We start from the raw sequence: 20,796 nt of genomic DNA, 5'->3' as shown, positions 1-20,796 counted from the left end.
TGATTTATTGTACATGGTAACATATGGGCAATCACGTACCAATGTCAAAATAAAAGGCCCATAACTGGACTATAGAGATGTAACACATTGTTAGCCGGTTCTTACAAACACATGTCACATTTCTCATATTGCTAGACTGATAAACAAAATCCATTTTTGACACTATTTTGTTGCCAGACTATTCAACTATATTTGTTTTTATAAAATAAATTGTTTTCTGAATTGTCTTATCTTTACTTCTCTTTTTCTCTCTGCAGGCGAGGATCTCTGCTGAGTACTGCTATATTTGTATATGCTGCCACAGCTCCTGTAAATGGCTATTTTGGTGGCAGTCTTTATGCTCGTATGGGAGGTAATACATAGATTCCATGCGCTATGATTTCTTATTTTCTTCATGCGTCCTTTGCTCATTTCTTTTATTTCTTTCTTCCCCCTTCAAAACTACTTCTAGTTTACGCATCAGTGAGGGATCTTCTAAGTAATGTATTTATGGTTATGTAAAATTGAATGCGAAAAAACTTAGAATTATTTGCAAGATAAAACTCTCCAGTTGAGGGGTTTTTATCTTTTGTAAGGTACTTAATCACCTTGTCGGTGCTGGTGTCACATAAAAAACTCTGATGTTGGCATCACGTTAAACGCACAAGTGATGGTGCTATGTTAGAAGCATTGGTGATGATGCCATGTTAGAAGCATTGGTGATGGTGCTGCGTAAAAAGCTCTGGTGCTGACATCACGTTAAATGCACTAGTGATGGTGCTGTGTAAAAAGCACTGGTGATGGCACCACGTAAAAGCTCTGGTGATGGTGTTATGTAAAAAGCATACAATACACTCTGTAAAGTGATTGAGGAACTGCCTTATTTCTTCTTTCTGAAGATGGTATAGACTGCTGCTATATGAATATCTTATCTTTGTTTGCTGGGAAGTGCACCATTTGTGCATCTGTTCTTGAAACAGCTGTCAGAAACTATCGGCACACCTTCTAACTTCCTTATTTCTTATTATCTACCCTGTTCTAACAACTCTATTCTAGCAACTCAGTCATCATCATCATCATCGTTTAATGTCTGTTTTCCATGCTGGCATGGCTCGGACGGTTTGACTGAGGTCTGGAGAGCCAGCGACAGCATTAGGCTCCAATCTGATCTGGCAATGTTTCTACAGCTGGATGCCCTTCCCAAAGCCAACCACTCTGAGAGTGTAGTGTGTGCTTTTTACGTTTCACCGGCACAGGAGCCAGTCAGGTGAGCCGGGCATTGGTCATGTTTGGATTGTGTTTTTTATGTGCCACCAGCACAAGAGCCAGTCAGTGAGTACTGGCATTGGCCACGTTTGGATGTTGAAATTACATAAAACAACTAAATAAAGCCTTCATCATCATCATCGTTTAACATCCGCTTTCCATGCTAGCATGGGTTGGACGATTTGACTGAGGACTGGTGAAACCGGATGGCAACACCAGCCTCCAATCTAAATTTGGCAGAGTTTCTACAGCTGGATGCCCTTCCTAATGCCAACCACTCAGAGAGTGTAGTAGGTGCTTTTACGTGTCACCTGCACGAAGGCCAGTCAGGCGATATTGGCAACGGCCACGCTCGAAATGGTGTCTTTTATGTGCCACCCGCACAAGCCAGTCCAGGGGCACTGGCAATACTAGGATAATTTGTATCCCTCACTGATTTACATTCTTGTTTTTTTTTTTAATCATCCTTTTGACTAGCATTTGTAGTAAATTAATCAAACTAAATTTCTGTGATTTGTTGAGGGAGCTTATTCGGACTGATAATAACATTACTATATCGTTAACTATTTTCTTTTAGGTAAAGTATGGATCAAGCAAATGATGCTTAGTGCCTTTCTCCTCCCTATTTTGGTGTGTGGTACAGCCTTTTTCATCAACTTCATAGCCATTTATTACCATGCATCCAGAGCAATTCCATTTGGCACTATGGTAAGTCATATCATTTCTCTGTTTTTAGTCTTTCCTTTTCCTTTCTGTCCACTTACTGATTGCTCTAATAACACTGTATATCTATCCTCATTTACCATGGAGGATAGCCTCCAAAATACACATTGATAAACAAATCGGTGATGAATTAGTCATCTCCATGCATTTTGAAAATGTAAAGAAAAGTGGATTTGGTTGACACCAAAGTCATGGAACACGGCAGCCTTTCTTTGTTGCGAATGCACTTGTCTGCATCGCTTGTTAGAATCCGGCCCCTTTCAAACGACTTCTATGACTGTCTGTTCATGCTACACTGTTTTTGGTATCTCCAGCATGCATGCGTACTTATGGAATTTAGAACCATCCATTCACTGAGGGTGTTTGGATTCCACCACCACATGAATGAGTCATTCTCTCTCTCTTTCCCTCTGTTTCTTCCTCCCTCTCTTTATAGCTATTTCTTTCTGCTTCCATCCCTTTACATACATTACATATATTACTTTATTTTGTATTGGCAGGTTGCTATAACATGCATTTGCTTGTTTGTCATTTTACCATTGACTTTGGTCGGGACTGTTCTTGGGAGGAACTTAGCTGGACAGCCCAACTATCCTTGCCGTATCAATGCTGTGCCGAGACCAATTCCAGAGAAGAAATGGTAAGTAAACCATGCTCCAAATTAAAAACTTAGTTTCTTATTTATTTAAAAACATTTTTTTATTCAATGTAGGTATTTGCAAACTCAGTGATTCAGGTGCTGGGTTAGTGGGGAAAAAAATGGATGTCGATTCAAATCTTGTTACCATAACTGCATCATACCTCTAACACCTGGTTTACCAAGCCTATTTTGTGCCATGTTAAGAATGTGGGGAGTCACTGACGACCCGACATTGTAGGCAGAATATTAACTGAAATCAGTAACTTTATTGACTCGAGTCAGGAAAATGAGTATCTCTGCCATTTCCTGTTTTGATTCATAAAAATAGGAAGTCCTAAAGAGCTGGGGTAAACCTTTGACAAGTTCAGTTAGCATTCTGATTTCAGTTGGCGCCTTTCCATTTCTCCTGTATTACCAATGGTAGAAATGTCACATGTCTTTGCAAAAGCTAATTTTGAAAAATAAAATAGTTATAATCATGACAGTGCCATATAAAAAGCACTGATGCTGGTGCCAAAGCATCCAGTCTACACTGTAAAGTGGCTGGCATTAGGAAGGGCATCCAGCTGTAGAAACCAGACCAAAACAGACTATGGAACCAGGAGCAGCTACAGGCCTTGTCAGCTCTTGTCAAGCCATCCAATCCCTGCCAGCATGGCAAATAGATGTTAAATGATGATGATATTACAGATGCTTCATTAGTATGTACAGAGTTTATAAAACCAGGTGCAGACGTGGTTATGTAGCATGTACAAGCATGCTAAAGATTCAGCCAGCTTACTGCCCTAATAATATTAATAATAGTCCTTTCTACTAAAGGCACAAATCCTAAAATTTGCAGGGAGGGGACCAGTCGATTATATTGACCCTAGTGTTTCACTGGTACTTAATTTATTGACCCCAAAAGGATGTAAGGCAAAGTCAACCTTGGCAGTATTTGAATTCAAGATGCTAATGATTCTGCTACCTTGCCACCTTAATAATAATAATAATAATAATAATACTTTCTACTGGAGACTCAAGGCATCAAATTTGGTAGAAGGGGACTAGTTGATTACATCGACCCCAATGTTTTACTGGTACTTGATATATCAACCTTGAAAGGATGAAAGGCAAAGTTGACCTCAGCAGAATTTGAACTCAGAACGTAGTGATTGGTGAAATGCCACTAAGCATTTCGTCCAGCATGCTAATGATTCTGCCAGCTCATCACCTTACATAATAATAATGATAATAGTAATTTATTTCCACTTGGAGCCTGGTGTAGCCATCTGGTTTCACCAGTCCTCAGTCAAATCGTCCAACCCATGCTAGCATGGAAAGCGGACGTTAGACGATGATGATGATGATGATCATCATTATTATTATTATAATAACAATCCTGCTATTGTTTCTATCCAGGTTTATGGAACCAGCTGTGATCATTATACTGGGTGGAGTTCTTCCGTTTGGTTCCATCTTCATTGAAATGTAAGTTTTTCTTTGATCTTTGACCATGACTTTAGATGTTTCCTTTTAATATGTCTGTTCCTGCCCGTCTTTTTTTTTTTCTCTCTCTCTCTCTCTCTCTCTCTCATGCTCTTGAAATTGGCATTCTCTTTATGCCTTCATTGATTGTGCCTTACAATTCTTATTTTCTCTGGTCTTTTCTCTTCTTACTATTTTCTCCCTTCTGCTTTCTTAATCTCTCTCTGCCTTTCTGTCTCACCATTTTATCTTTCCTCTCTCATTCTCTTCCTTTATCTCTTGTCTTTTTCTCCCTCTCTATTCTTCTCTGTTTGTGACCTCCTTCCTCCAGTCTCCTTTGAACACCTGTATTTCCTGTGTTAACATCTCCATTCCACTCGCCTTTAATATTGCCCCCCCCCCCTATCTCAGGAGACAGCATAGAACCTCTTGGTTGCTATGTTCAACCTTACATTACATTCCAACATTGGCTGCATCTCAGTTCTCTTTCTATTTCAGGTACTTTATCTTCACATCATTCTGGGCCTATAAGATCTATTATGTCTATGGCTTTATGTTACTGGTATTTCTGATCCTTGCCATTGTTACCATTTGTGTGACCATTGTCTGTACATATTTCCTGCTCAATGCTGAAGATTATCGATGGTAAGTACCACACCAGTATCAATTCTCCATTTCCTTGAATGTCTCTCCTATGGTTCATATTCTGATGATAATGATAATAGTAGAAGAGAAATGACGAGAAACTACAAATATGAGTAGGGGTCAGTTAATACTGATGATGATGATGAGTTTGATAATCTACCTCACCTCACAAAGATCTCCCAGTTTTGTTTTGTGTATATTTTGTTGCTGTTAATAGAAGAGAGACCTGCTGTTGAGTTTTAGGTATGTTATAAAGAGTTCTGAACTTTATTGAGGTCAACTGGCTTAATTTTGTTACAATTGACAATTTGTGTTCCCTTCTTTTAAATCCTTTCACAATTCTGCCAGAGGTTGAACTGCCTCTCCTATGAGAAACACTGCTGCCATGTAACGTTTCCTGGTGACAATAAATGTACTTCTAATAATTTAGATAGCTGTTTAGATTAACAACAAATTCTTCCAACTAATTCTAATTGTAATAAACAACAACAATAAAAAAAACAGAAAGTAAAGGGGTGAGTGTTAGTGATAAAAAGGGTATCTGATTGCAGAAAATCTACCTCCAAAAATTCTGCCTGACTCATGCAACCACGAAAAAGTGGACGTGAAATTATTATGGTAATTGTTATTAATTTTTCACTCATTTTTGTGTAGCTAGAACTTGAACTGTCTTCTGCTTGGCTTGGATGTAGCAATTCCGCATTCTTGGACCAATAAAAAATTATCAGCATTAAAAAAAAAAAAAAAAATTATTCCCAAAAATAGTGAATTCATGTGATGGTATTTATTTGAAGAATTAATAACCACAGGCAGTGGTCGGGTATTTGTGCTACTTGCAGTAAAAGTTGACAATCAAGGATTGCAAAATTACCATGTGTGTTCAATATATTGATTAAAATAAGTCTTTAGTGGTCCACTTTAAAGCTGCTTTTTTATTTCAAAAAAAAATTTTAATCCTTTACACATTCAGCTGTTGTTTGATTGATTGATTGCTTAAAATAAATTTGATACTTAGTATAGATTGTTAAGCTGAACCAGATTATATACTAATGTGAATATTGTTCAGATGTACAAAAATCTAGCTCTGTGGGTTGGACACAGGCCTTTGGATTGATATATTGCCACATCTATTGTTGGGGGCTCTTTTCTTCTAGACACATAACCATTTGTTCCTAGCTTGGTCATTAGCCCACAGAACGAATCACTGAAAGTTATTAAAAAATAACTGAAGTGAAAAACATGGTATAACCCCCTTTCCCTCGTACAAAATTTACAGAACTATTCAATTAAAGCTATCGAGATTGTAAATAAAATATGAGCCATATTGATTTGTGGAGTTAGTGTATACGTCAATTTTTCTATATTTGCTTAGCCCTTTTTGTGAGCATATTTGTGTTTAAATACATTAGCTTGCTTACCAACCACATGGTTCCGGGTTCAGTCCCACTGCGTGGCACCTTGGGCAAGTGTCTTGTACTATAGCCTCGGGCCGACCAAAGCCTTGTGAGTGGATTTGGTAGACGGAAACTGAAAGAAGCCCGTCATGTGTTTGTGTGTCTGTGTTTGTCCCCCCAACATCATTTGACAACCGATGTGCTGGTGTGTTTATGTCCCCATAACTTAGCGGTTCAGCAAAAGAGACTGATGGAATAAGTACTAGGCTTACAAAGAATAAGTCCTGGGGTCGATTTTCTCGACTAAAGGCGGTGCTCCAGCATGGCCGCAGTCAAATGACTGAAACAAGTAAAAGAGTAATAATGAAGAATTTATCAAAATGTCATTATTAAGCAAGTGATTGGAAGATAAATTAGCATGAAATTTTGATGGGAAGTTCTAAATTAGATCACTTTAAAATAGGAAACTTGTGTGGCAGAACCAGAGATGGTTTCAGGTGGGTTGGTATTAAAGGGGGTTCAGTGGTTAAAAGACATGTTTTATCTGGATTGGACATTTATCTCTGCACAATGCTACCCCTGAAAATTATTTTGAGTTATTCCAGCAATCTCCGCTAATCTCCTCAGTTGCATAACAATTCTTTTGCTCCCAATCATAAACTAATAAAATTAGTAAGAGAAATAAATTTGTGAGCCATACACTTCCTCACTTTATATGAACATAAATTTTATTGTTTCTTTTGTCTATCTATACATTAAGGTAACTACTGGTGAGCCCCTCCCCCCCCCAAAGATTAGTGGATTTTATTTTCAGTACCTGTGTGTATGTGTGTGTGTGTGTGTGTGTGTGTATTTGAAGAGATTGTGTGTTAGTGTGTGTAAAAAGTTTTGTGCAAAACGTTTTTAAATATAGTTATATTTAAACTTTATGGAGATGTACTTGCATAGCAAGTGACCTGATCTGAGATTGTGTGCTGAAACAAAAACAATTGCAGTGTGGAAGGTGTTTATAAGCCATTTAAAAACACACAACATTAAAAACACTTGAGCATTTAAATTTAATTTGCCAAAATATTTTTGTGCAGCATGAAATTTGTTCAATGAACAGGTCACGGTTTCAAAGCGACAAAAATATTTTGGCAAATTAAATTTAAATGTTGAAGTGAATCTAACGGTTTTTGTGTTTCTTAAATGGCTTATAAACACTTTCCACACTGCAATTGTTTATATTTTAACTGTTACATATTTTTTTTCTAATGTTATATCACAGTTAGTTAAGAACCACATTGTTGGTCAGGCTTCCATTGGATCAATCACTGGTTTATTTTTGACAATTTGTGCTTTTTTTTAAACTTTCGTTTCTTGTTGGCATTTTCCCAAACATTGACAAAAAACAAAACCATTAACCTACACACACATGCTTCCACCCAGTTTCCGTTTACATATTTCACTCACAGTGTATTGGTTAATGCAAGATTATGGGAGACTACATTTGTCCAAGGAACTGAACATGGGATCGAACCCAAATCCCTGTGGTTGAAATGTTGGATAAACTAAATGATAGCTATGCATTCATTTTAACGACTCAGCAATACTTACCTAGTTTATTTTATATTACGAATGCTCGGCAATCAGCATGATCACATATTGATTGATGTTGATCATGAAATCTGTTGATGGCAGATGATCTGATTAATGAGGAAATATATCCAGTTACCTAGAAACGATACACATCATCATCATCTGTCTGTTGTCCATTCTGGCATGGACTGGATGGTTTGACAGATGCTGTCAAGCCAGAGAACTGCACCAGGCTCCAATTGTCTGCTTTCTACAGCTGGATGCCTTTCCTAACACCATCCACTTCTCAAGGTGCACTGGGTGCTTTTAATGTGGCACCAGCATGGCTCCTTTGTGCATGGCGCCAGTACAGGTGCTACACATGATGCCGGCATGGGAGCTTTTTACATAGTGCCAGCACAGATGCCTTTACATGGCACTAAAGAAATTCTTCCAAAGTACCATATATCTTATTCCGGAAGTGATGGCACTGTGTATGACTGCGCTTATTCATAATGAAACAATCTACTATAATAATACTCATGTGTCTTTCTCCGTCACAACATCATCATCATTGTTTAACATCCGCTTTCCATGCTAGCATGGGTTGGACGATTTGACTGAGGACTGGTAAGCCAGAAGGCTGCACCAGGCTCCAATCTGATCTGGCAGAGTTTCTACAGCTGGATGCCCTTCTTAACGCCAACTACTCCAAGAGTGTAGTGGGTGCTTTTACGTGTCACCGGCACGAGGGCCAGTCACACGGTACTGGCAACGGCCGCGCTCAAAAAGGTGTTTTTTTACATGCCACCTGCATGGGCACATATGAATAAGAAAGGAAGGGGTGATATCAAACTGGAGGTGGGATGGTGAACATTCAATGCTGAAAAGAAAAATCAAACAGCGTGTATGTGTGTGTGTGTGTGTGTACAAGAAAAGTATGTGATTGTTTGTATCTGTGATTATGTACCTTATTTATATATAGAATACTACAATTGACTGTAATTTTTGGCTGTACGGGGCCAGCTAATAATACTAATAATGTTTGTGTATTGCAGGCAGTGGACCAGTTTTCTGGCTGGGGCTTCTACATCAAGTTATGTTTATCTCTACTCTTTTTACTATTTCTTTTTCAAAACAAAGTAAGTATGCTGTTTCCTCTCTTTCCCTTTTCATATTGTTGTTGTCTGAATATTTGCTGTCTGAATAACGAATCCTTTGTCGTTTAATTCAGTCAATTAAAAATGATTGGGAATAACAAACACTGACTTTTATCATAATCACTCTATATCATGGACATTCTATTATTGGGTAGGAATATTTACTTTTGGAGATTAGGATTAGATTTGGGGATAAGAAAAACGACAGTTTGAAGTCATTTGGGCATGTTTAACATAACTCTGATGCTCTTTCCATGCAGTGCCTACATGCATGCAGACACCATTGAAACGTGTGTATGTATGTGTGTGCATGTATATAAGTGTGTATATATGTGTGTGTGTATATGTATGTGTGTATATGTGCATATATGTGTGTGTATATGTGTGTAATTGTATATATGTGTGTGTTTGTATGAATACATATATATATGTGTGTGTGTGTGTGTGTGTGTGTGTGTGTGTGTGTGTGTGTGTGTGTATTTATGTGTGCATATGTATATGCAAATGTTGTCTTGGGTAACACACTAAACTGTATCCAATGGAGCTTCATCTTGGCTGATGAGTTTTAGGGAGCACTGAGTTGCCCCTTAGTTACCACTACTCCCAATTCCACTCTGGCCTGAGTTGGTAGTACCTGTGAAGGGTTGCAGATGCGGGTCAGATGCTAGATGTTTCTCTGGCTAAAACATACAAGACTTGTGGAAAGGCTGGCCTCTAGATATGGGTTGCATAGATCCACTGATATGTGGGCATGCCTTGATGTCATGTGAAGCACTTACCCTGCCTAAGGTTGAAATAACCCTTAGCCCTTTTGTTACTGACCCGGCTGCAGCCAGCTGAAAAATTTTTTGGCACAAACAACCAACTCTGCCGAAGCCACCGGAGCTCATTGATATTTAAATGTGAATTTCAACACAAATCTCGTTAGTATCATCATCATCATCGTTTAACGTCCGCTTTCCATGCTAGCATGGGTTGGACGATTTGACTGAGGACTGGTGAAACCGGATGGCAACACCAGGCTCCAGTCTGATTTGGCAGAGTTTCTACAGCTGGATGCCCTTCCTAACGCCAACCACTCAGAGAGTGTAGTGGGTGCTTTTACGTGTCACCCGCACGAAAACGGCCACTCTCGAAATGGTGTCTTTTATGTGCCACCCGCACAAGCCAGTCCAGGGGCACTGGCAACGATCTCGCTCGAAAATCCTACAGGAGCCAGTCAGGCGGTACTGGCAACGGCCACGCTCAAAATGGTGCATCTCATGTGCCACCCGCACAAGAACCAGTCCAGGGGCACTGGCAACGATCTTACTTGGCTTGCCGGGTCTTCTCACGCACAGCCCATTTCCAAAGGTCTCGGTCCGTAGTCATCGCCTCGGTGAGGCCCAATGTACGAAGGTCTTGCCTCACCACCTCAGCCCAGGTCTTCCTGGGCCTACCTCTTCCACGGGTTCCCTCAACTGTTAGGGTGTGGCACTTTTTCACGCAGCTATCCTCCTCCATTCTCACCACATGTCCATACCAGCGCAATCGTCTCTCTTGCACGCCACAACTGATGCTTCTAATGTTCAGCTTTTCTATTCGTGAAAACATGTGATTTCGCTTTGTAAATAGTCAAGTTACAGTATCTAAAATTGTTTGATGTGACATCTTAGCTCTGCGAATTTTGGGAAATTTTTTTTTTCCACATTTTTTCTTCGGTGACTTTTTTTTCAACTTTTAAAATGGACAACAGTTTCATGCTATCAAGCAGTGATTCTGAATTTGGGGGCCTTTTGATGGAAGATATGGAAAAATCAAGCAAATGTAAGCTTATTTGAAGCAATCACTATGGAAACAAACCGAGAAAAAAGATAGCATGTTGTTTACTTGTATTTACACCTGTAATTAGAGTCACTATGAGACAAAAGTTATGCAATTGAACTAAGAACCTTTTCTTCAATTGTGTTCCAAAAATCACATTAAAAAATTACAGTTGTTTAATGAAACCAGTCTAAATTTATGATTATTTTATAGTTTAATTGAAACTTATAAGGGGTTGTGTTTTACTTAGAAATATAGTAATGAAAGGGTTGAGGAGAGGGGTCTGGTTCATGTATAACCTGCTGGGTGAGTCTATAGCATTCCTGATAATTTATATTGATAAATGGAATTACTGCTGTTTTACCATAGAATTTTATCTCTTCAGGATGTATGGATTGTTCCAGACAACTTTTTACTTTGGCTACATGGCACTGTTCAGTTTAGCACTAGGGATTATGTGTGGTAAGTACTGCTTTTGCTATTCCTGTGTTTTACTGTATGGGGAATGTGTGATGAGTATTGTGTGTAGATATTGGGTCATCCCATAAATAATGCGGCTTTTTTATACAGCTTTTATTCTTCAAAATTAAGGTAAACAAAATTCTTCTTAAGGTGGTGCTCCGGAATGGCTACAGTCAAATCTTTTCTACTCTAGGCACAAGGCCTGAAATTTTGCGGGAGGAGGCCAGTCGATTAGAATCAACCCCAGTACGCAACTGGTACTTAATTTATCAGCCTCGAAAGGATGAAAGGCAAAGTCGACCTCAGTGGGATTTGAACTCAGAATACCACTAAGCATTTCGTCCGGTGTGCTAACGTTTTTGGCCTCAGTCAAATGACTGAAACAAGTAAAAGAATTCCATTTCCTATCATTTATCCATATATATGTGTGTGTATATATATATATATATATATATATAGATATAAATAAAAAAACAAAGCATTATCTAAAAGCAGTTTATACAGTTCTGTGTATGCTAAAGAATAGTTGAACCTGTCACTATGCTCAATGCAGATTCATTTAAATGATGCTTTGCAGCTCCATCTGATCACGTCTATTCTCTCTTCTAAAATGTGAGGAGTCGTGAAGATCCTCTGCAGCAAGAAGCCGGTTTTGCTCTGGCCCCTCTCTTTTATATTTTACCTCTCTGCTCTTTATCTCTTTGCATACGGTTACTATCCCCTCTCCATGGGGCTTGTAGTCATGCAAGCTGCATGGTCGCTTCACTGGTGTTGGTGGTACGCAAAAGCAAAAAAGCAAAAATGCTGTTGATGTTACAAAGGGCATCCGACTGTTGAAATCATTCCAAAGTAGCCATTGGTACTTGATGCAATCCTTGGGCCCATCAGATCCTGCCAAACCCTTCATCCCATATAAAAATGATGGGATGGTCTTGATTAGAATATCTTTGATTGTAGGTCTGCTTGATCTGTGCTGGCTCAGGGTTACATAAAAAAAAAAAAAAAACTAACCAAAGAACACATAATACTGCTGTGTCACATGTCAGAAGCTTACTGTTTTGTTGACTTGACTGTGTTTTGAATTTGGAAACTTGTCCCTGAACCCCAAGTATCAAAAAGTTTTGTTGGCAGAATTCTGCTTTAAGCATCCCTATAACCCCCACCAATGACTTGTTTATTTTTTGGAATTTTCAAACAATTTTTGTGAATTGGTGTTCTACACATGGGAATTCATACGACTATGAAAGAAAAAAATTTTTTTTTAATCTTTTTCTTAAAAATCATAGTTTAAAATATGGACAGTCTGAAATTTTGGCTTAAATTCCAGCAATAGACCATTAAATGTGTTTATGGGAAAAAAGATATTGAAAAACATCAATACATTATTATTTGCATTTGACGGATATTTGTCCTCATCTTGTTTGTTGTTAACACAATGCTTTGGCTGATATACCCTCCAGTCTTCATCAGGGTTCTCATTCCTAAGGTACTTTTTGATGTTATTAATATTATTATCGAAAAATACCTTAGGAATGAGAACCCAGGTTTGAAATTTCCCCAAGACACCTGATGAAGGCTGGCAGGTATATCAGCCAAAACATGTTAACAACAAACAGATGAAGAAAAATAGCCATCAAATGTAAATGTACATAATCCCTCATCTCTTAAATATAGAACTGTATCAGATTGACAGACAAGCAAGAATGTTATGAGGTAGTCATAAGAGGTACTAAAAGTAACAAGCCAAATATCCCTTAAATCACACAAAAATTCCTTTTTTGTTTCTTTCATAGTCATATGAATTCTCGTGTGTCGAACACAAATTTGCAAAGACTTTCTGAAAATTTTGCAAACTAAAAAAGTTATGGGGAGTTTATATTCTTAAAGCAGAATTCTGCCTTTTTTGTCTTATTAAAGATATGTTGTTTGTGTGTGTCTAAAACATCACTTCTCTCTTTTCAGGTACATTTGGGTATATAGGCACCAGTTATTTTGTGAGAAAGATCTATTCTACTGTAAAAATTGACTAAAGTGATGTGGGCAGTGAAAGAAAGAAATAAAACAAGTAAGAATATAGTAAATAAAAAAAAATGTCTTTGTGATGGGACTCTTAGGATCCACAAAGATATGTTGTAAATAAGGCCACAATGGCAGTAGCTACAGGCCAGCTGTAGCAGCTGTAGCATCATCCTCTCTTTGTCTCCCAACTCTGAATTTTCATTTTTTTTTTTTTTTTTTGAACATTGAGAACAAAAGTGAGAAACAGCAAAAATAAAATATGTTGATTAAAGAAAGAAAGGAAACACTGCATGCATACATTCACGCAAACACATTCATGCGCACACACACACATACAAGTGTAAATGAACACAGGAAAAAAAAAAAGAAAAAGTTCCTAATCAATATAACAGAAAGGAAAAAAGCAAAAATTGAGATAAATTTAAAAAACAAAAATATTTGAAGAAATATTTGGATTGGAAAACAAATTACGAAACTGCAATAAAATGGAAGATGAAAAGCACTGATGTGTCAGGGAGTAAATTTGACTGACTTTCTGCTATTGTGGCCACTGACCATCAACACAGTTCACCTGTTTTTTGTTTTGGACTACCTGATGATATATGGAAGTAGGTTTACTCAATTCTTTCTACTACAACTACCACCCCTCATATATATATACATATATATATATATATACACACATTGATGCATCACTTTACGAAATGGATTGAACTGTTTCAGAGATAAACAAAAAATGTAAAAATAAAAATTACAAAAAAAAAAAATTAATAATAATAATAATGATTGCCTGTTAAAAGGAAGAAGTATTTCAAGGGAACAGAAGTTTGGTTGTGGTGTATATGTATAGCAGTTTCTTTTTGGGTGCATTTGAGATACATGTATGTGTATATATATATGTGTATATATATACATATACATATAATATATCTATATGTATTATATATACACATTATATATTTATATTTCTTTTGGTTAAAAAATCAACAACAGTTTTCTACACTTAACTTTAATTAATTTATTGATTAATTAATTGGAACAACTTGTTGATTGCTTTTTTTTTTTCAATTATCTTTTTGGGGTAATTTGTATTTCGGCAACATCAGTTATCTGTCAAGGTCATTAACCTCTTTTTCTCTGTCTAACCTGCTTCCTCTTAGTTCTGAGACTCTCTTTTATTTCCATCAATGTTCCTACGAGCAGCAGCACACATTTTGTTTTTTGGGGTTTTTTTTTTTAAGACTTTATTTTTTAATAAGACATGGTATGGAATCACAGCTGCATTCTTCTGTTTTTGTAAACCAGCAAAGTCCATCTTTGCCTGCTGTTTGTTATTTTATTTTTTGTTATATTTTAAAAATGGTTTTTTTTTTCCCGTATATTTTACCTCCTTTTTTTTTTATTGAAAGGGTGAGAATGTGAAACATCTTCGTGTCATTAAATAGTTTTTGGGATTTTTTTTCAGTTGCCTTCCTTCCCTTGTAGCATTTTTTTTTCAATGTTCCAGGACTGTGTGTGCAAGTCATAATCTCTAACATTGTTACCATGGTTACTTCTTGGGGACCAAAAAGCAAATAGAAGAAAACTTAGTAGAAGATATTTAAAATTTAGTGTGTTTTGTAAGTTAGGTTCTGCCAGGTCTCAGACTTCTATATATATATATATATATATATATATAAAAGCATGTAGGTTGGTTCCTAGCAGCTTCTGACTTCTATCCTTGTATTTTGTTATGCCAAAGCTTTATCCTTCTCATATTAAAAACAAAACAAAATGAAAAAAATGTAACATTTAAACTATTAAGTTTTTGTTCTTACTTTCAAAATTATTTTATTTTATTATTTTTTTTTCTTAAGATTTACTAGTTTAAAGAGTAAAACAAAGCTATTGTCTCTTATTCAGTGCAGAGTGAGGGGCTGAGGTGATTTTTTTTCTTTTTTTTTTAGCCAATCAAGACAAAAAATTTGTTCTGGCTTAGTAGATATGTATTTGTGTTATCTTGAAACAAAACCAGTCTGTTTCTAGCTTCTTAATTAGCAGTTGATTTTCCCTACTTAAAAAAAAAAAGTATATATACACAATAAATTATGATAATTATGACTTAATGAAATCTGAAATGTATTGAGGTTAGAATTGGTACAGAAATAGCCAAGCTTTATGGCTAGTTTTCTTTAGATTTAGATTTCCACCCCCATATTATTGGGTGGAATTTCTTTCTAACTATTTGTCCATTCTGCAAAATTATCGAAACAGCAAATTGTTTTTTTATTTTTTAACATCATATCACTGACAAATCTTATGTATAAAGCCATAGTTAGTTACAATGAGGGCAGATAACAATAAAGTTAAGCCCTTATCTATGATAATTTCTTTTTTCTTCTAATCTCTACCTATGAGTTCAAAGCAGAAAAACTGTCAAAAACAAATGAAAAAACAAACAAAAAAAAGCATTTGTTATGAAGAATGTTGATTTGGGTGGGGGTAAATGGAAACACTCTGAAGTGGCTGTCTGGGTAGATTTCACTGCTTTAGCAAGTGTAGGTAGTTGATAGGTGTAGGAGAAAGTTTCTTGTTGGCTGAACGTAGCATTATTTTTTGGGATGAAGTGAAAACAGTTTATTAGTGGATTTGCTAGTGGATGTCCATCAAGCATTAAATGTAGATATCAACTTTTTCTCACTATTTGCTCAGACACATTCATGCAATCACACACACTCTCTCTCTTATGTTGTGCATGCATGTGTGTGTATATATATACATACTCACACACATACATAGTATGTATACATGTAGTCGTATATATTATATATATACATACACATATTTGAAAATATATACATGTGTAAATGTGTATATGCTTATACATATTTACAAGTATATATACACATATGTACATATGCACATATATTTGACTACATATGTATGTATATAAATGTACCTGTGTGTATGATTGTCTACATCACTGTGTATATGTGTGTTTTTGGTATTTGGAAGTATGTTGAACTTGTTTTTAATCTAAATTTCTGTCCTTTATTCTGGAAGCTGGGAAGTTTGGAAATAGCTTCTCCTTTTCAACTTGCTTAAAAGAGACAGTTTAAAAGTGAGGTTTTAAAAGTTCGAGTTGCTCGGTGGGCGGCTAAGGAATGGTCAAGACAAAGTCAAAAAATAAACCTATAAATATTTCAATAAAAATGAAGAAAGAACAACAAAACAATGTATACTATATTAAAGTATTGATAGTTTTTTTTTTATTGATGTGATTTGTGTATATATATATATATATATATATATATATATATATATGCTAATATTGAACAGTTAGAATGAGTGCTCAACACTGCATTGGTGGATAAATATTCTTTATATGTGGGTCACTATGGCTACGATTGGTTTCATGTCAGGAAAAATTTCTTGTTGGTACTCATCTCCATCTTGGAGACGAGTCCCAGCGATCTTTGTGACAGACTTGATAATTGTTGAGAAATTTCTGATGACAGGAAACCGATAGTAGCCTTATTAACCGATAAAGAATATGTGTGTTCATTTCCTTTTGCTTTTCTGATTTGTATGCATGTTTGTATTGAGTTATAATGTGCCGCATGTTTTCTTTTTTTCTCTCTCTCTCAGATCTTGGGTCATTCATCTGTGTGTGTGTGTGTGTGTGTGATCTGATGTTGAAGATAAATCAGTTTTGGTTGACTTCTTGGGTTTTGTAACAAAATAGTGATTAAAAAATATTATAAAAAAAAGAAAAATCGACAAAAATCACTCAAATGTTACATGTGGTTTTGTGTAATTCCGATGAGGAGTATTGACTGATCCTGATTTCACTTTGAATAGCAATAGATGTTTATTGGTTTTGATAAACGAGGTGAGTATGAACACCGCAATCATCATCATCATCATCAACAACATTTTACATCCACTTCTTATCTTAGCATGACCTAGATAGATCGTCATGTAGTTGCTATTTAATGTTACTGCTGCCCTTCACCACTCACCATTCAGTGATGGTTTGGGGGACCATGTTTTCAGGCAGAGGTTTAATTTTTGACATGATTTCTATGACTGGACACCCTTCGTAACACCAACTACTTTTCTGAGTGGTCCGAGTACATTTTATCGTGGCGCCAGAGAAGTTAGACAAAACGGCATATCTTACCAACGTTGTCTTCGCTCATTCACCAACCGCTTAGTAAAGTGTAGTGCGTGAACTTGATCATAGCATCGGTGGAGTTTTTAGACTTACTCTGTAAGCAGGTGAAAGAAACTAGCGAATATCAGTGATTGCAGTGAGGGATGGCTGTAGAGGTGGACATGAATGTCACTAGTGATGACTGAACAGAAAAGGATATGTTAGAATATTCTGGATGCCAAGAATCCTGACACATGTTCGGTGATGGTGGCCGAAAGAAGTGAAATTATAATGAGGGAGCTAAGGCGTATGTGAATATGGCTAGGTCCAATATCCTTCGTTACACAAGCAACATGATGCTGAAGATGGGGAAAAAATCCAATGTCATTTTTCGTTACAGACAACTGGAAGAGACGGTAAGTGATACTGACGAGAGCATTGGGAGGCAATGGGTGTGGATTTAACAGGGACATTATATAAATAAATAAACAAATAAATAGATATATAGATATATATAAATAAATAGATATATATAAATAAATATATATATATAAATACATTGTTTAACGTCCGCTTTCCATGCTACCATGGGTTGGACGATTTGACTGAGGACTGGTGAAACCGGATGGCAACACCAAGCTCCAGTCTGGTTTGGCAGAGTTTCTACAGCTGGATGCCCTTCCTAACGCCAACCACTCAGAGATAAATACATGTAAATATAAATATATATATAAAGAGCCATGCAAGGAACGTGGAAAATTACGGTGGTGCACCAGCATGACCGTAGCCACTTGGCTGAAGCACAAATAAATATATATAAAAATAAATATATATATCTATACTATATATAAGTATATATATATATATAAATAAATATAAAATTTATATAAATATATATATATCTATACTATATATAAATATCTATCTATATATATAAGTATATATATCTATATATATAAGTATATATATCTATATATATAAGTATATATATCTATATATATAAGTATATATATCTATATATATAAGTATATATATCTATATATATAAGTATATATATCTATATATATATATAAATACATATATCTATATATATATATAAATACATATATCTATATATATATATAAATACATATATCTATATATATATCTATACTATATATATATAAATAAGTATATATATATATATAAAGTATATATATATATATATAAATAAGTATATATATATATAAATAAGTATATATATATATATAAATAAATAAGTATATATATATATATAAATAAATAAGTATATATATATATATATAAATATAAATAAGTATATATATATATAAATATAAATAAGTATAAATATAAATAAGTATATATATATATAAACATAAATAAGTATATATATATAAAGTATATATATATAAATAAGTATATATATATATATATATAAATCGTTTAACGTCCGCTTTCCATGCTAGCATGGGTTGGACGATTTGACTGAGGACTGGTGAAACCGGATGGCAACACCAGGCTCCAGTCTGATTTGGCAGAGTTTCTACAGCTGGATGCCCTTCCTAATATATAAATAAATAAGTCTTCTCCCTCCCTTTCTTTTCTCCTCTCCCTGTCACCCCATTTCTCCCTATTGTCCCATCTTCCTTTTTGCTTTGTTTTTTTCTCCCATCTCCCATATATTTTCTTCTCACAACCCCTTTTTCGTTTTTTCTCCTCATGCCTTTATTTTATTCCCCCACACCTGTTAAAAAAGTTTTTTTTCCAGTTTTTTTCCCCCCTTTTTTTCTTTTTTTCCTTTTTTCCACGTCCAATTTTCTCATCACGCTTGTTTTTTTTCCACCACACCTTTTGTAATTCTCCTTCCCACGTCTAATTTTCTTTTCTCTCTCGTTCCATCATGCCTGACTACAAATCTTTCCAACTCACTCTCCACAACCGCCTAAAACTATACCTCCGCACACTTCCCTCTCTATACTTTCAACCTACTATACGACTCTCCTTACTCATATTCAAGAAGACTCGTTTCTCTAGTCATATTACGTTTCTCAGTCGCTGCTTACATCACCGCCTCATCCCTAAGGGTTTCCGCCTCCATTTCCACCCCACTCTCCACTCCTCTACCACCATTCTACCCATACTCCGCACCACATCCTACCGCCTTATGCGGGCCACCATTCGCTCCAATCTCTCTAAAATCCACACTATCGACCGCCTTCTTCCTCCAGCCTTTTCCATATTTTTCTCCTCTCTGTCACCCTCCCATGCTCACAATACATTGCGCTTTATCATTCACCTTAATCATCTCTTTCATGCATTTCTTACCGACACTAAGCTCCGCAAACTTCACTCACTCCTCCATTCCTCTACACCCGATGCCACTACCCCAACCCCTCCACCACCCTTCTCCCTCCCTGATGTGCATTCCCCACCCACACCCAACCACCCTGCCTCTCCCACACACACTCCACCCCCTCCCTCCCAGCCCTCCACCATCCCGACCGCCCCTCCTAACCCTACTTCATCCCCTCCTACTTCTATTCCACCCACCCCTTCTCCACTTCAGCCTGTCGTTACCATTCCCCCAGATCTTCCTCTCTCTGAGGCGGAGCGCTCCGTCCTCAATAGGGGTCTGCGCTTCATCCCACTCACTCCATCCTGCAAGGAATTTCAAACCCGTGCTGATGTCCACAGCTTTGTGCGCCGCGTTAGGTTGGGTGCGCTTTTCCATAACACACCACCCGCACCCAACGAGGACTGCTTCACTGACCTGGGCCGACGACCATCCCAGTGGACGCCTGCTCCTGGCCAGTTCCAGGCAGTTGATCTTTTCGCGGGCGCCTGCCAACGCGCTGTGGGCCGGTTTAACTTTTCCAGGCGTCCATCTCGACTCAACATCTCCCCAGCCGAACTCTCGGCCCTTCGATCCCTCCGACGCCGCACGGACATCATCATAAAACCGGCTGATAAGGGTGGAGCCGTGGTAGTATGGCGCGCGGACCTCTACGAGGCCGAGGCTCTCCGTCAACTTCGAGATACCTCATTCTACCGCCCTCTGCCCTCCGACCCCACGCCCAGCTACCAACAGACTGTGTCCTCCACTATCCATGACCTCATCCTCTCCTCCCATCTCCCCGCCACCGCCTCCAACCTTATTGTTCGCACCCCACGCACCCCCACCATTTACTCCCTCCCCAAGATCCATAAACCGAACAACCCTGGCCGCCCCATCGTCTCCGCCTGCAACTGCCCCACCGAGCTTATCTCAAAATACCTAGACCGGGTCCTCGCCCCCCTAGTGGCTTCTCTCCCTTCCCACATTCATGACACTAACCACGCGCTTCGTCTATTCAACTCTTTCTCTTTCCCTCCCGGCCCTTCTAAGCTTCTCTTCACTCTAGACATCCAGAGCCTCTATACAGTGATCCCCCACGACGAGGGGCTGTGTGCCCTGAAGTTTTTTCTAGACCAACGCCCCAACCCACAACCCGACACCTCCACACTCATTCGTCTGGCCGAACTTGTCCTATCTCTCAACTGCTT

At 37.3% G+C, this 20,796-nt stretch overlaps 1 protein-coding gene across 2 annotated transcripts in view; it reads left to right on the top strand.

Annotated features, from left to right (window-relative positions):
* Positions 1-13,885, top strand: part of LOC106882708 (transmembrane 9 superfamily member 3) — a 53,936-nt gene extending 40,051 nt beyond the window's left edge. The window contains exons 8-15 of one of the 2 annotated variants that reach the window (XR_016243025.1): positions 258-352; positions 1,823-1,953; positions 2,469-2,608; positions 4,010-4,078; positions 4,574-4,720; positions 8,733-9,761; positions 10,407-11,099; positions 13,062-13,885. Coding sequence is in view for 1 of the 2 variants with exons in the window: in XM_014933472.3 (XP_014788958.1) it covers positions 258-352; positions 1,823-1,953; positions 2,469-2,608; positions 4,010-4,078; positions 4,574-4,720; positions 8,733-8,816; positions 11,023-11,099; positions 13,062-13,129 (811 nt within the window). In the remaining variant the exon portion in view is untranslated. The remainder of the gene's footprint in view (positions 1-257; positions 353-1,822; positions 1,954-2,468; positions 2,609-4,009; positions 4,079-4,573; positions 4,721-8,732; positions 9,762-10,406; positions 11,100-13,061) is intronic. The other variant, XM_014933472.3, reaches the window with a different exon arrangement.
* Positions 13,886-20,796: the final 6,911 nt, after the last annotated feature.

This window comes from Octopus bimaculoides, chromosome 9, assembly GCF_046866305.1.
Source record: "Octopus bimaculoides isolate indiv1 chromosome 9, ASM4686630v1, whole genome shotgun sequence".
In the NCBI taxonomy this organism is placed as follows: Eukaryota; Metazoa; Mollusca; class Cephalopoda; order Octopoda; family Octopodidae; genus Octopus; species Octopus bimaculoides.
This window is presented reverse-complemented; position numbering and strand designations above follow the sequence as displayed.